The following is a 17,499-nucleotide window of genomic DNA, read 5'->3' as shown; positions in this document are numbered from 1 at the left end:
TTTGGGTGTTTTCATTCCATGCTAAGGAACTTGAAGTTTTACCCAAGGGCAAAAGCAATGACAAAGTCCATGAGTGAAGATTGAAACCCGTTACCTGTCAAGTGACAGCTATATGACCTCTAATTACTTAACCAAGCATTACTAAGACGACTTTGGATTTTTGGGTCTTCTATCACTAGCAGAAACAATTTGATAAAGCACACCTTTTCTGAGACTTGTGCGGGTTGACAGTTCCACAGGGATGGCACCAGTGAAGGAAGATTGTCGCCAGAAATAATAACAGATATATAGACTTAGGGAGATTGAAAAAACTTCTTTAACGTTTATTTTTGAGAGAGAGACAAACCATAAGCGGGCAGGGGCACAGAGAGAGGGAGACACAGAATCTGAAGCAGGCTCCAGGCTCCGAGCTTTCAGCACAGAGCCCTCTGTGGGGCCTGAACCCACCTGAGCTGAAATCAGTCGCCCAACCGACTGAGCCACCTGGGTGCCCCTAGACTTGTGGGAGATTTTAAAAGAGCTATGAAACATGAGGACTAAATGAGGAAGAAGTGTGTTCTTCATTATGCTCATGCTTTTACATTTTTTATTAGATATGTACAAAAAATGTGAATGTAGTATCTATTATCCAAACAATGGAAAGGGATGCCATTTACTATTTATAGTTTAGTTCAGAAATCAATGATATCTAACTTCATACATTTTGGCAACATACCTTCTTCTAGTGCTCTGGTTATTCTTTTTCCAACTCCCGCTGCATCTGAAATAAGCCAAATATTATTTAGAATGTGTAAGGTAAACAAGACATGGTAGGAATTATATATAGCTTACGACATGTGGTCTTGAAATAATACTTGTAGAGATCAAACCAAAGTTAGGGATTGCTTAAATAGAAAAACTATCACATGAATAAAATAAATTCCTACCTATTTTATTTTAGTTTTAGATAACGGAGAACAGATACATACACACACACACACACACACACGTGTATATGTATACATGTGTATATGTATGTATAATACATATATATTATATATATGTATACATATACACGTGTGTGTATACATATATATAATATGCGTATATTATATATATAATACATTATGTGTATTATACTAATATATATAATATGTGCATATTATATGTATATATATATACATATATATATATATATATATAATACTATTTAAGTGAATCTGATAAAAAGCACAATTAATATTGATCTATTGAATGTGTATAATCTCTGAAACGTGATGTTTGGTCTTACTGGTACAAAAAAGTTTAAACAAGAATCATATTGTATACTGAATTATTACTTGGAAATGATTAGAAAAACTGCCATTTATGAAAGTTTAATCAGTTTTTTACCTTAATGAATAGTTCCTTAAAATGGGCTTTCCATTTTTTCACTTTTAGAAAAACAAAATTTGAAGGAATGCTTTTTGCTATTAATTTTTCAGGACTGACTCTTAAATACATATAAAATGAAGAAAGTGGGACTGTCTTACTGTCATGTGGAAATTCTACTGGCAAAAAATTGAGTAAAAATATTTTGCTATCTGTATTATGACTAAAACACTTATTTATTTTCATATGCACACAAAGATTTCAGAAAATCTCTTTGAAGAAAGGAAAAATAGAGGGTTACAACAGTTTTCAAAGTTAGCTTCTGATGTATAACTTTCTCCATTAGAGATAAGGAAAACAATATACAATTTTCAATTGTAGCTTTGTTTCCTTTCTCCAAATTAGGACCAAGTTTTGAAACACTTGACTTATTAAAGTTATGGTTATCCACTTACTTATGAAATGTGTACGAATATTTAAAACTATAGGTGACCCTTGAATAACACAGGGGAGGGGTACAGTCAAAAACCTGTATATAATTTTTCATCCCCCAAAACTTAATTACTAATAGCCTACTGTTGACTGGAAGCATTACCGGTAACATAAACAGCCGGTTCATACATGTTTCGTACAGTAGAATAAGCTAGGGCAAAAAATGACATTGAGAAAAATGGTAGGAAGAGGAAATACACTTACAGTACTGTACAGTATCCAAAAATAATCCATGTGTAAGTAAAGTAGACCCGCACAGTGCAAAACCATGTTGGTCAAGGGTCAACTGTATATTACAACTGTTCCTGTCTAGAATGTTCTTATTTAGATCTTTCTTAGACAAGGTAGCCTCTCCCTGAATGCCCCAAACAGGCTCCAAAATAGTGTACAGGACATAATCAACACTGTGGTGATAAGGATTCCAATGTCTTTACAAATTTAGGTGTGAGGACAAATGTTTTGGCTGACATGTTTCCCAATATTTTCAAAGACTGTTTTCCCTAATACCTTTTTTATAATTGAAGTATAGTTGACATACAATGTTACACTAGTTTTTCAGTATACAAATTCAGATTGGACAATTGTATACACTATGCTAAGCTTGCTACCGTACGTGTAGTTACCCTCTGTCACCATACAACATTAATACAATATTATTGAGGATATTCCATATGCTGTATTCTTCATTCCTGTGACTTATTTACTTTATAACTGGAATTTGTACCTCTTACTCCCCTTCACCTATTTTGCCCATACCTCTCTATCCACCTCCCCTCTAGCAACCACCAATTTGTCCTCTGTAGTTATGATTCTGTTTGTTCACTTGTTTTGTTTTTTTTTTTTTGTACTCCACATGTAAGTGAAATAAGATAGTATTTATTTGTCTCTCTCCGAATTATTTCACCTAGCAGAATACCCTCTAGGTCTATCAATGTTGTCACAAATGGCAAGATCTCATTCTTTTTGATAGCTGAGCTATATTTCATTGTATACATATTACACATTGTCTTTATCCATTCATCTGTCCATGGACACTTAGGTTGCTTCCCTATTTTGGTTATCGCAAACAATGTTTCCATAAACATAGGGATGCATACAACTTTTCAAATTAGTGTTTTCATTTTCTTTGGGTAAATACGCAGCAGTGGAATTAATGAATATCTATTTTTAAGTTTTTGAGGAACCATAACACTTTTTTGACAATAGCATTATATTCAGGCCTTATAAAATGAATGGGACAACATGACTACACCAGACTTATAAAATTAATAACTCAATACCAGATGATGGGAGAAGGCTTTATTCAAACAATTTTATATTACCATTAATAAATAAGATATAAAATATAAACCTCGTTTTCTATATGACATGACTTAAGGAGCTACCAAGGTAATGTTGCATCTTTTCCCCAAAAGCTCTTTTCCTAAATATTTACTTCTGTGACCTTTATATTTTTATCTAAGTAAAAACTGTGTTTCGATGGTGAAAATAGCTTTCAAGTCCATGAATAAGAACACATGTGTACTTTTATGTATACCTTTCCATTGATCAGAAATATAAGAGGGTGAGAAAATTATACACAGAAAAACTATATATCAGCAAATTTTAATTCAAAGAACATTTTTAAAGGATTTTTAATTAGAAGGATTTTCTCATTAACTGTTAATATTCAAATATGGCCCATAGAAATCTAAGGTTCGGTTGGGGACACTGCAGGATTGAGGGACAAGGAAGTCACAGCCGTAGTCTCCATCTCTTCTTTAGTTAGACAGCTCTACTTCTCTCTGTTTTACACAATACAGTTTAATGCAAAAAACAAAAAACAAAAACAACGTTCTATTCTTTGAAAAAAATTATTTTGAAGGTATAAAAGTCACTAATTTAGTCAAAATCCCGAATTTTGCGTAATAGACAAAAAGGGCTCAGAGAGAGTGTACTTTGCCTGAGGTCATGAAACCAACTAGATGCAGACCAGGAATACACTTGTGGTCTTACCAAGCCTAGAGTTCTATGCCAGTTACTTCCTCATAGGAAAAATACGTGTATTTTAAGTATAACTCAGAGAAAATGAATACATAAAACTTTGTCATGTGGTTCAGTAATGCTTAGGTATGAGGTACACAATAGTAGCTCTCTAACTAAATTACAAATTTTAAAGTCATGAATGAAAATAAAGGAACAGAAATTATGTTAACTTCTTTTAGTAGCAGTCAATTTTTAAGCACAACTTTTTCTTTAATTTTTTTTTAATGTTTATTTACTTTTGAGACAGAGAGAGACAGAGCATGAATGGGGGAGGGTCAGAGAGAGGGAGACACAGAATCTGAAACAGGCTCCAGGCTCTGAGCTGTCAGCACAGGGCCCGATGCGGGGCTCGAACTCACAGACCACGAGATCATGACCTGAGCTGAAGTTGGCCGCTTAACCGACTGAGCCACCCAGGCGCCCCAAGCACAACTTTTTTAAACCACAGGACAGAGAACTTGAAAGAGAAAATCTTTAGGTGAAGCAAGCAAGCTGAAACTGAGGAAATTCTTCCTGAAAGCATTATTTATTCCTTCCAAAGAAAATTTGGTTTACCAAAATCAATCAACCAATGAGTGAACCCATGGTGTGGTTATTTATAGCAAAATTTAAAACCCAACACAGATTTCTCTTTCCCATCTAGCATGCTTCTGCCTAACCTCTCATCATTCGTTGGTATGTACAAAAGACACAATACACTTTATTTATAATTTAAATCCAGTCGGAAATTATAGGTGAATCTTCACTTCTCACATGTGGACTTATCTCTCTCTCCCTCCCGACGGGAAGGGAGACTTACCTAACGGGTGAATTTGGGAGAAGGAGCTAAGCAGTGCTTATGTGTTTCTGAATCTCCTATTTGAAAAGATGTGCCTGCCCACAGTAACATGAATTTGGGTCTGCTCTCAGCTCTGTGGTAAGCACCCTGCCCCCGGGGTGGGTGTCAAGCATTTGTTTCCTCAATTTACAACTGTGTGGGGAAGTGCCCAATTTGGGAGGAAGCCCAATGTGGCTAACATAACCTAAATCATATCCTCCAATTTGTTAGTGTGTATTAGTAATAAAGCTACTAAGTTTCTCTCCATATCCCTGTCTCCTGTGTTCTGAATTTAGAAAGAAAAGAACAGGGTTACTTGCCACCTACCCAGTGTCACCTGTCACAGCTCCACCGAGAAAAATGACTAGACAACACTTACAGAAACATTCTCTTCTTCCTTGACTTCATAACTAACGCCCACTCGAAAGAGAGAAAAAGTTGATAGGAACCATTTTAGGAACAAACATGGAAAGTCAGACAAACTGAAGACACAGAGGAGTACATTCCAAATGAAAGAACATGAGAAAACCTAAGAAAACAACTAAGTGAAACAGAGATAAGTAATGTACCTCATAAAGAGTTCAAAGTAACGGTCATAAAGATGCTCAGTGAACTTGGGAGAAGAATGAATGGATCCAGTGATAACATCAACAAAGAGACAGAAAATATAAAAAAGAACCAATCAGAGCTGAAGAATACAATAACAGAAATAACAAATACACTAGAGGGGATCAACAGCAGATAAGAAGATGCAGAAGAACAGATCAACAATTTGCAAGACAGGGTAGTAGAAATCATCCAAGCCAAAAATCAAAAATAAAAAAAAAAATTTTAAAATGAGGCTAGGTTAAGGGACCTGTGTGACAACATCCAGTGTAATAATACTTGCATTCAAGGGTTTCCAGAAAAAGAAAAGAGAAAGGGGCAAAGAACTCATTTGAAGAAAAAAAGGTTTCATTTTAAAAATTCAAATATTTGCTTGATTTAGCTCTTTATAAAATGCTCTACAATCACTCATCAAGATATTTTATAAAAATAGAAACAAAGGTGGTATAAGTCAAAAAAAAGGAAAAAGAAAAAAGAGTGCCATAAATAAGAAAGCAATTAAAGATGTATTCTCATGTAAGAAAATAGCAAAATTTTAACTTAAAAGAGAAATTAATCTTTTTAGTGGTACAAGTTGATTTAATTCATAAAAAGGACTTACCATGGATTCTTTTTTTTTTTAAAGTAGCCGCCATGCTTAGCGTAGAGCCCAATGCAGGACTTGAACTCATGACCCTGAGATCAAAACCTAAGCTGAGATCAAGAGTTAGACGCTGAACTGACTGAGCCACCCAGGCACCCCCATGGATTCTTTTAAATAGTAAACATTCATGTCGTTAAGTGTTTGGAGGACGATCATTCACTGACATACAGGGGTGCAAAAACTGGATTATAACAAAACTTTCAAATGTTTATGAACCACTGCCAACTGAAAATAAGTCCAAGCATCTAAGTGTACCTATGGTTAGCAGGCAATCACATTTACTTTCTAAAATCAAATTTAAATGAAAGCTTTTCAGGAAATTTTACATGGGTCAGTTTAGTTGTATTTACTGAATACAGTTAATACTAGGTGTCTCTTGTGGCGCATCTGTGTGGCTCAGTTGTTTTTAGTGTCCAAATCTTCATTTTGACTCAGGTCATGATCTCATGGTTTTGAGACAGAGCCCCACATTCAGCTCTGTGCTGAGCATGAAACCTGCTTGGGATTCTCTTTCTTCCTCTCCTTTTGCCCCTCCCCTGCATGCACTCACTCATTCTCTCGGTAAAATAAAATAAAAATAAGTATCTCTTAGAAATGAGAGATCAAGGGACTAATATTATATATATTATATATTATATTATAATATATATTATATACATTATATTAATATTATATTATATATATTATATATATAATATATTATATATAATATAATATATATTAATATGTTATATATATTATATATATTATATATATATATATAATATATATAATTTACCTCAGTTCTTTCTTAGCACATATAATTATGACTTTTACTTCGTATGTATTAGTTACTTAAACAACTCAGAATTTCACCAAATTAAAAGTAACAATTATATCAGATATCTGAAACCCAAAGTAAAACAGATAATATAACTAACCTTCCACAAGGAAGTCTCCCAGTAGTCATATGACGGCTGTGGGTTCAAGGTAGGAATCACTAAGTTTCCTCCTGGAGTAAAGTTTCCATTGAGCACTAAATTATTTTCAAAATGTCCACAATAAGGTGGTTCCAGGCCTGGGCTCATAGTAAGGGTCCTGAGTAAAGTTTGGTGCTGCTGTCTCTCCACAAGAAGTTTTGTATTGCTCTCTGACAGTCTCTCATTAGTCCTGTGAAGATTAAAAAACACAAATACATTTTCTTTTTCCCTAAATCGTTCCTAAATGACATACATTTTTTTAAGTTTCCATAATAGTAAATAGCATTTGCCATTGAACAGTGTCTTAGCACTGAACATGTGACAGAGCACACCTACTATCTAAAATTGTACTTTTAAAATTGTTCTAAAGAAATACTTTTGTTTCCAGGGGGATTCCTAACAATTCAAATTAGGGAAGGGAAAGAAGTGGCTATCAGTGATGTACATGGCTTAACAAATAATACTTGCTGTCTTCTGGGATGGCTGTACTGACAGGATGCTTCAGGATACCATTATATATACATACTTATATTTAGTAAACATGTTTACAGATATAAAACTAAACCATCCCTCAAAGACATTTTCAAGCGTTTGCTTTCACCACTCTTGTACATTTCACTTATTATCTCAAAGAAACTGAGCATTTGACACTGACGAATCATTGAGACCAACAATCTCTAGGGGAGATAGTAGATGGCAGAGGTGTGATCAGAAAGAACTAAAACAGCTACAGAGGCAATTAGCTTATAACAGTTACCAAGGCACTGGAGGCAGAATCTGCCCTTTCTGTCTTCCGTCTTCCACATGCCTCCCTCCCACCATGGTGCTCTTTTTAGCCACTTTGGGAATTATGCTACCCTTCAGCCCTGTGTGAATCTTTCTGTATTTCACCTGTATGCCTTTATGTAAAGTAGAAAAAGCATAAAGGATAGTTTTTCTCAAGGCCCACTCTAGTAATCATACCAAAGATCACAATCAAGAGAATAAATGTACCAAGCTGCCAGGATGAGTAGTAGTAGTAGTACTTGACCTTTTAGGTTAAAGATGTAATCTTCCAAAAAGAAACTCATCGACATTTCTAGTTAGGGTAATTCTGACAATCAATTTTATACTAATATGCTTCTAAATGAGAAAGCTTCAAACAATGCACTTAAAGACTAGCAGATCCGATCAATGGAAAATATACAGGGCGGGGGGTGTGGGAGGGGGTGGGGGAAGAGGTCCTGTAAAACCGAAAAAAAGAGGAGGGATTGAAACTGTCCTGGACTAACATTTCAAAGGTAAGTTCACTTAAAAACATCATTTCTCAAAATGACACGATCTAGTTGGCTTTCACTTCCTACTCATCTCATGATCTTGGCTCCACAGAAATTATGCTTTAGAAGCAAATTAATAAGCTAAATTTCTTGTCTATGATTCTGTTTTGACTTACGTGTTCAGCTTATTTCTCAAGGACTTTCTAACTTTTAATTCTTCTAGGTAGAGTTGCCTGTAGGTTTCCAACTCTGTTTTAGTCGAATCTTCTTGAGAAGTCTTCATTGTAGAGACCTGAGATTCCAGATCTCTAATTCTAAGTTCCATTTGACTTCTCGTTGAAGCATGAGCATTTTCTCTTAACTGGTCCAAGTCTTCTTGAGCTGCTGCTTGTGCCTAAAGCAAATTAACAGGATAGTTTTAAAATAGCTATAAACTGAATAATTAATTATACCTGTTTCCTTTAGTTCGGAGCCAATGATTCAGAGAGCAATTTTAAATGAAAAAAAGCTCAAATGTAAAATATTTATCATCAATGTCAACTGAATATGATTTATAAAATTAAAGTTGAATCATTCTTGTATTAGTATTCACACAATCTGATAATTCAAATAGTAGAATCAATGACAAAATTTTAAAAGTCAACAATAAACTTAAGAATAATCCAAGTACAGTGCAATTTTTAAATCATTTTTCTTTTCCTCTTCATAGTGAGACTAGTTGTTTAAATCATCATTTTTTCTTATCCTCTCGATTTAGTAGGAATAATGATGAAAACTGAAATCTTTAAAGGGGGGAACAAATGCCTCCAGAAATCTACAAATTACCATAAAGCAAGTAGAGGAAACCCCTACAATACATCTATCCAAAATGTAATTTGCAGTGAAATGAATTAAAGCACATTACAGATCAACTAACCTGTAAAAACAGGTTGACTTCGTGTAATTTTTCTTCTATGTCCAGTCGTGCTCTTTCTTCAATCTCCCGTTTATACTGTTCCATTTGACTGCGTTCTACCATATTCATTTCCATACATTGTTTCAATTTTACTACTTCTTGCTGTAACTTCTTGTTATTGCTCTCTAGTTTTTCACGTTCTTCTTCGAAAGATTTCATTGATAATAACTCTTGTTGAAGAACTTGATTTTTTGCATCCAGGTGTAGACATTTTGAAGATGTAGTTTCCAGTTCTGTTGTAAGGACATCAGCCTGCATGAATAAAACACTATAGTTTGGAAGGGAGTGAAAAGAGTCTAACTCAAAACTACTATGAAAAAAAATTTTTTTTTCAGATTTTAAGTAATCTCTATGCCCAGTGTGATGCTTGAACTCACAATCTCAAGATCAAGAGTAACTGAGCCAGCCAGGCACTCAAATTTTTAAATAAACTCATTTGCAATAAAATGTTACCTGTCTTAGAATGTGGAACCTTAAACAACTCAGAAAATCAAGAGCCAAGTTAAAGCCATCAGGTGTTACTGAAATAGATCTTTGCTATCATTCTCTTTACTACACAACATTTGCACTCGATTCTATACTTTTATTTTTCTATGATTTTTTCATATCTTTCTTTCATAAAATAAGTCCCCTCTTAGGAGAAAGTCTCTTGGCCCTTCCCCCATCTTAACACCCCATAACTTTTAAAGAAGTTTTAGCAATATCATATTGACTTATGTATGCCCAAGTCAAAAAATACGTCCCAAGATAAGACTCTGGAAATAAGACTCTAATTCATGAATCTATAAGTAATGATTCTAACACCACGGTCTGTTTCTGAACTGCAAATGTTTTATGCTAATTTGAAGTGCATTCCCAGGAGAAATGATTCTCCAGGATGTGTTAAGAAATCACATCTCCCAGTATAAAACATTAATTGGATGATCCACATATTTTTTTGAAGCACAAAAAAATTTAATTCAATACTGTTATCTTGTAATCCGTTGTTACTTTCCAGAAAATAAGAGATCATACTAAACAAAAACAACCACAACAACAAAACTGGCTGGAGTTTCAGTGATGCTGAGTTGGGAAGGACTTCCATCCATTCTATATGATTGGTAAGACAAGGTGAATGGATGTGGTGGTTTTATAAATTCGTTGATACTTCTGTGAAAATTCCTCCCCTTAAATATATGCTGGCTTCAGTAACTGGTTTCTAGTGAACAGAATATGCAGAACTGCTGTGATTTTTTTTTAATTTTTTTTAACATTTATTTATTTTTGGGACAGAGAGAGACAGAGCATGAACGGGGGAGGGGCAGAGAGAGAGGGAGACAGAGAATCGGAAGCAGGCTCCAGGCTCTGAGCCATCAGCCCAGAGCCCGACGCGGGGCTCGAACTCGTGGACCGCGAGATCGTGACCTGAGCTGATGTCGGACGCTTAACCGACTGAGCCACCCAGGTGCCCCAACTGCTGTGATTTTTAAGGCCAGCTTAGAAAATGTGATACAGCTTCCATCTGACTTTCTTTCTCTAGGGAAGCTCACCCTTAGAACCCAGCCACCACGTTGTGAGGAATCCCAGGCTACCTAGTGAGTCTTCGTGTAGATACTCCAGCTGAGACTAGCCAACGTCCTAGCCAAAGGCCAGCCTCAACAGCCAAACACGTGCGTGAACAAGCCTTTAGATGATTCTAGTCTCCAGCTTCCAGTTATGCCAGCTGATGCCAAATGAAGAAGAAATGAGGTGCCCTACTCTGCTTTGCCTAAACTAAAATTGGTGAACAAGATAAATGCTGTTTTGAACTACTAGGTTTTGAGGTGGCTTATTATGCAGCAGTAAATTACTACCACAGATACTGATACTAAAAATGGTGTGCTGCTATTCAAAAAACCCTAAAAGTAAACTTCCTTTGAACCAAGAGTAGGTGGAAGTGGAAAGATGTAGAAAAGCGTAAGGATGAGACCCAAAAATGGCCTCCACAAGACTCTTAGTGGAACCCTGAAGGCCTGTGAAGAGGCTGACAGCAAGGGTCTCTAAGCAAGTGAAGAAAATGACACCGGAGGAAAGGGAAGTCATGCTACAAAATACCTGAAAGTAAAACGGATAGGAAAGAGAAACTAAAGAAAGACTATGCAACTGAAAGGAACCAGGACTTACAGGGTTCAAGTATCTGTTTCTCGTTTACAGCCTCTCTACATGTTGAACTGTCAAATAATGCTAAAATAAAGAAATGGCTTTTGGGTTAAGAAAAAATCCAGGGTGCTACCAGGAAAACAGAAAGATTTAAGGTATGCCTCCAATTTCTTTAAGGATCTTAAGAGTATAAGATTTTTTTTTAAGTAGGTTCCACACCCGACATGGGTGTGGAATTAGCATAAACTCAGCACCCAGAGATCAAGTGTCACATGCTCTACCAACTGAGCCAGCCAGGAGCCCCAAGAGTAGACGAATTTTAAAGGCATTGTCCTATAAGAGCTTCACAGGAAACTGAAGCGAAAAGCTTATCTCAAAAGGACTTGGGAGGGTCGCTTTGCTAAAACACGGCATGAAATCCAGTAATATTTACAGAAAACTAAAAAAGGTAAGAGATTTATAGTAGCAAACATACTATTTGCTACCTTGGACTAAAAGGGGCCAAATAGTGCAAAATGAAAAGAGGCCTTTGGGTCTTAGAAGTCCCACAGGGAGGAAGCAGGATGAAAAAACAGCTGCAAATACAAGTCATTCCTTATGAAAAGGAAGGAACCAAGAGTTTAAAGAGTAAAGAAAGGGAAGAGACATGGAGAAAGTATTCCTGTGGTTAGGACTAAGTCCTAACTTAAGAACTGACAGCATGCATCAGGCTATATTTCAAAACTCTTATGGACTAGGGTGCTTCCCATCTTCTTTTTCTGAATGGGTGAGTCTTTAGCAGTTGACTAGAATGTTCCATTTGTGAGTGGTAAATAACTGTCTCTTTCGTTCTCAAGTCCTCATATTGAAAACCCTTGCAATCAAGGGGCTATACTTGAGATACCATAACCCAGGCAGCTTATCCCCACTGCACCTGATTAAGATGGTAAGATCTTGGACTCAATCCCTGAAGCTGATGCCATGATAACTGAGACTTGCAGGAGGTATTCGAGGGGGAGGGGAGTGAATGTATTTTTCAGGTGGGAAGAATACAAACATTTGTGGCCAGCGGGTAAATTATACTACTTTTTAAAGGTGTCCATAGGTTTTAAATATTAATTCCATTAAAAAAAAGGCCATGGAACAACCTTAGTGACTTGCTCCTAATGAACAGAATATGTGACTATAATCCTGTGTGTATTCCAAGCCTAGATGACAAAAGGCGATACAGCTTCTGCCTTGCTCTGTATCTCAGGCTGCTTACTTGGAATCTAGCTCCCCATCTAGTGAGGAATCCTAGGCCACAAAGAGGGTCTAGGTGTGTCAGTTTGTTTCTGCTGCCTCCTGAAGTCCCAGGCAACAGCCAGCATCAACCACCAGACGTTAGTGAACAAATCTTCAAATGGATCCAGCCCCAAACCTTTCAGTTGCCCCACCTGAAGCTGAGCAGGGCAGAGACTACCTGTCCTGGCCACACTTTTCCTAACAGATTTGTGAACAAAAGAAATCTAACCTTTGGGGAGTTCGTTAAGAAAAAAACAAAAATGATAAATTGAAAAGTGGATGAAAAAAAAGATATAAGACACATAAACTTGTATAGGAGAAATTGGTCTCCATTAAAGTAGGATGTAATAAATGTTAAGATTAATTTATTAACAACCAATGGTGCTCATGAGAAGCAGATAACTAGAAGCAAGATCTAAGAAGTTTTTCTCTCAGTTTTTCCCCAGTTAGGATCATATTAGATGCTCATTTTCCATATATGGCCTTTATTATGTTGAGGTATGGTTCCTCTAAGCCTACTTTGTTGAGGTTTGTATCATGAATGGATGTTATAGTTTGTCAAATTCTTTTTCTGCATCTATTGCAATGATATGACTTTATGCTTTTTTGAAAATTAATATGAGGTATCACATTCATTGATTTGCAAATATTGAACCACCCCTGCAAACCAGGGATAAATCCCATTTGGTTATAGTGAGTGATTGAATGATTTTTTTAATGTTTATTTTTGAGAAGGAGCACAAACAGGGGAGGGACAGAGAGAGAGGGAAACACAGAATCTGAAATAGGCTCCAGGGTCCAAGCTGTCAACAGAGCCTGACACTGGGCTCAAACCGATGGACCATGAGATCATAACCTGAGCTGATGTTGGATGCTTACCTGACTAAGCCACCCAGCTGCTTCTGCCCCCGGTGAATGATTTTTTAATGTATTGTTGGATTCAGTTTGCTTATTTTGTTGAAGATTTTTGCATGTTCATCAGAGATGCTGGCCTGCAATTCTCTCTGTGGCGTCTTTATCTGGTTTTGGTATCAGGGTAAAGCTGGCATAGAATGAATTTGGAAGTTTCCCTTCCTTTTATGTTTTTCTGGAACAATTTGAAAAGGACAGGTTAAACTTTTTTTTTTTTTTTTTTTTTGTATTAGCTCTTCTTTACATGTTAAAATTTATGTCTGAAGGCATCTGGTCCTAGACTTGTGTTTGTTGAGAGTTTTTTGATTCCTGATTCAGTTTCCTTGCTGGTTATTGATTTTTTTCAAATTTTCTATTTCTTCTTGTTTTACTTTGGTAAGTTATATATTTCCAGGAATTTATTCATTTCTTCTAAGTTGTCCAACTTGTTGGCATACATTTTTTCACAATATTCTCTCATAAATGTTTGTATTTCTGTGGTGTTGGTTCTTATTTCTACTCTCACATTTGTGGTTTTATTTTGGTCTTTTCTATTTTCTTGTTGATTACTCTGGCTAACACCTTATCAGTTTTAATTTTTACAAAGAACCAGCTCTAGGTTTCATTGATCTGTTCTAGTATTTTCTGTTTTCTGTTTGTCTATCATTCATTTCTGCTTTAATCTCTTTTTTTTTAAATTTTATTTTGAGAGACACCACACATGAGTGGGGGATGGGCAGAGAAAGAGAGAGAGAGAGAGAGAGAGAGAGAGAGCGAAAGAGACAATCCCAGACAGGTTCCATGCTGCCAGCAGAGAGCCTAACATGGGGCTCGATCTCACAACTGTGAGATCATGACCTGAGCCAAAATCGAGAGTCAGACACTTAACCAGATAAGCCACCCAAGGGCCCCTGTTCTGATCATTATTACTTGCTTTCTTCTGCTGGCTTCAGGCTTCATTTGTTGTTCTTTTTCTAGCTCCTTTAGGTATAAGGTTAGGTTGGTTGAAATTTTTCTTGCTTCTTGAAGTAGGCTTATATTGCTATGTACTTCCCTCTTAGGACCACGTTTGCAGCATGTCAAAGGTTTCAGACCATTGTTTTTTTTTTTTTTTATTTCCATTTGTATACACGTAATTTTTTAAGTTTCTTCTTGTATCTCTTGCTTAACCCATTCCAGTGTAGTAGCACGTTATTTAACCTGCATGTATTGTTTTTAATAATTAAGGCCTGTTTTTTGTTTGTGATCCATTCTTGAGAATATTCCATGTACACTTGAAAACAACGTGTATTCTGTTTCAAGATGGAACGTTCTGAAAAAATCTCTTAAGTCCAATCTGGACCACTCTGTCATTCAAAGCCATTGTTTCTTTTTCTTTTTCTTTTTTTTTTATTAAATATATGAAATTTATTGTCAAATTGGTTTCCATACAACACCCAGTGCTCATCTCAACAGGTGCGTTCCTCAATACCCATCACCCGCCCTCCACTCCCTCCCACCCCCCATCAGCCCTCAATTTGTTCTCAGTTTTTAAGAGTGTCTTATCCTTTGGCTCTCTTCCACTCTAACCTCTTTTTTTTTTCCTTCCCCTCCCCCATGGATTCCTGTTAAGTTTCTCAGGATCCACATAAGAGTGAACACATATGATATCTGTCTTTCTCTGTATGGCTCAAAGCCATTGTTTCTTTGGTGATTTTCTGTTAAGATGTATTTTTTGGTGATTTTTTGTTAAGATCTGTTGATGTAAATGGGGTGTTAAAGTACCCTATTACTGTCTTATTATCAATTAGTTCCTTTATGTTGGTTATTGTTTTATGTACTTGAGTGCTCTCGTGGTGGGTGCATAAATATTTACATTTGTTAGATCTTCCTATTGGATTGTACCCTTTATTATGATATAGTAGCATTCTTTGGCTATTGCTACAGTCTTTGTTTTTGGTTGTTTATTTTGAGAGAGACAGAGTTGGGGAAGGACATAGAAAGGGGGAGAGAAAATTTCAAGCAGCCTCCATGCTGTCAGCCTGGAGCCCAACATGGGGCTCAAAGCCACCAGCCATAAGATCATTACCTGAGCCAAGACCTAGTCGGTCGCTCAAATGACTGAGGCACCCAGGTGCCCCACAGTCTTTGTTTTAAGGGCTCTTTTGTCTAACAAAAGTATCGCTATTTTTTTTCTTTTAACGTGATAAATTTTTCTTCATCCCCTCGCTTTCATTTTTTTTTAATAGAATTTATTGTCAACTTGGCTAACATACACTGTGTATAGTGTGCTCTTGGTTTTGGGAGTAGATTCCCGTGGTTCATCACTTATAGACAACACCCAGGGCTCATCCCAACAAGTGCCCTCCTCAATGCCCACCACCCACTTTCCCTTCTTACCCACCGCCCCCATCAACCCTCTCTTTGTTCTCTGCATTCAAGAGTCTCCTATGGTTTGCCCCTCTCCTGCTCTGTTTGTAACTATTTTTCCCCTTCCCTTCCCCCACGGTCTTCTGTTAAGTTTCTCAAGTTCCACATAAGAGCAAAAACATATGATATCTGTCTTTCTGTGACTTATTTCATGTAGCATAATACCTTCTAGTTCCATCCATATTGCAAGAGATAGCACGATTTCACTCTTTCTCCTTGCCAGGTAGTATTTCAGTGTATATATAAACCACATCTCTTTATCCATTTATCAGTTGATGGGCATTTAGGCTCTTTCCAGAATTTGGCTATTGTTGAAAGCACTGCTATAGACATTGGAGTACATGTGCCCCTATGAATCAGCATTCCTGTATCCTTTGCATAAACTCCCAGTAGTGCTATAGAGGGGTCGTAGGGTAGTTCGATTTTCAATTGTTTTGAGGAACCTACGCACTGTTTTCCAGAGAGGCTGCACCAGTTTGCATTACCACCAACAGTGCAAGCATCCCCTCACTTTCAATCTGCAGGTGTCTTTATGTCTAAAATGAGGTTTTTATAGGCAGCATACAGATGGGTCTTGTTTTTTAATCCATCCTGTCACCCTAGGTCTTTTGGTTGGGAGTGTTTATTCCATTTATATCCAAAGTAATTATTGACAGGTATGTATTTATTGTCATTTTACTACTTGTTTTGTGGTTGTTTCTGGAGATTTTCTCAAATCCTTTATTGTTTTTCTCCCTTTGATATCTTTCTAATTTGCTTTAATGATATATTTAGATTTCTTTCTCTTTATTCTTTGCATGGTTATTAGTGTGGGTTTTGGTATATGATAAGCATTAATTTGTATATCACCTCTTCCGCGTGTAGCAGTCTATATTAAGTTGATGGTCACTTAAGTTAGAGCTCATTTTTTTTCTCCTCCCCATGTTTTGATAAGCTATTATATTGTATATCCTTTTTGGGGGCATTCCTTGATGATATTTTTTTTACAGAAATATACATTTTTACTGCTTTTACATTTCCTGCCTTTATACTGTCACTTTTGATCTCTCCTTTCCACTCAGAGTCCCCGATAATATTTCTTACAGGCTGATTTAGTGGTCACAAACTCCTTCCATTTTTGTTTGAGAAATTCTTTATCTCTCCTTCCATTATGAATGATAGCCTTACTGGATAGAGTATATTTGGCTGCAGATTTTTCTCATTCAGCACTTTGAATATATCATGCCATTTCCTTCTGCCTTGCAAAGTTTCTGTTGAAAAATCTCCTGCTAGCCTTGTGGGTTTTCCCTTGGAAGTGAATGACTTGTTTTGCTGCTTTTAAGATTTGTAGCAGTGGGGCGCCTGCGTGGCTCAGTCGGTGAAGCATGACTTGATCTTAGCTCAAGTCGTGACCTCGCAGTTTGTGGCTTTAAGCCCTCCAGTGGGCTCTGCACTGACAGCACAGAGAGTGCTTGGGAATCTCTCTCTCTCTCTCTCTCTCTCTGCCCCTCCCCCGCTTGTGTCTGTGTTCTGTCACGGAAATAAAAAATAAAAAAAAAACAAAAAACAAAACACTAAAAAAAAAATGTTAGCAGTATATTTTGCAAATTTCATTACAACATGTCTTGGGTATTGATTTTGATGGAAGTTCTCTGTGTCTCCTGGATCTGGATGTCTGTTTTCTTCTCCACATTAGGGAATTTTTCAGTTATTGTGTCTTCAAATCAATTATCTGT

At 36.5% G+C, this 17,499-nt stretch overlaps 1 protein-coding gene and 1 long non-coding RNA gene across 2 annotated transcripts in view; one reads left to right on the top strand and one right to left on the bottom strand.

Moving 5' to 3' along the window:
- LOC122236322 overlaps positions 1-11,311 on the top strand; it is a 28,008-nt gene extending 16,697 nt beyond the window's left edge. The window contains exons 2-3 of the long non-coding RNA XR_006214390.1: positions 10,101-10,213; positions 11,276-11,311. This is a non-coding gene — a long non-coding RNA (uncharacterized LOC122236322). The remainder of the gene's footprint in view (positions 1-10,100; positions 10,214-11,275) is intronic.
- LOC102955594 (ankyrin repeat domain-containing protein 26-like) overlaps positions 1-17,499 on the bottom strand; it is a 103,046-nt gene that overhangs the window by 892 nt on the left and 84,655 nt on the right. Inside the window, exons 23-26 of the mRNA XM_042977189.1 lie at positions 9,065-9,355; positions 8,325-8,542; positions 6,854-7,082; positions 716-760 (exon numbers count right to left, since the gene is read on the bottom strand). Of these exons, the coding sequence (XP_042833123.1) occupies positions 734-760; positions 6,854-7,082; positions 8,325-8,542; positions 9,065-9,355 (765 nt within the window). The 3' untranslated portion in view covers positions 716-733. The remainder of the gene's footprint in view (positions 1-715; positions 761-6,853; positions 7,083-8,324; positions 8,543-9,064; positions 9,356-17,499) is intronic.

This window comes from Panthera tigris, assembly GCF_018350195.1.
Source record: "Panthera tigris isolate Pti1 chromosome F3 unlocalized genomic scaffold, P.tigris_Pti1_mat1.1 chrF3_random_Un_scaffold_83, whole genome shotgun sequence".
NCBI classification, from domain to species: domain Eukaryota; kingdom Metazoa; phylum Chordata; class Mammalia; order Carnivora; family Felidae; genus Panthera; species Panthera tigris.
This window is presented reverse-complemented; position numbering and strand designations above follow the sequence as displayed.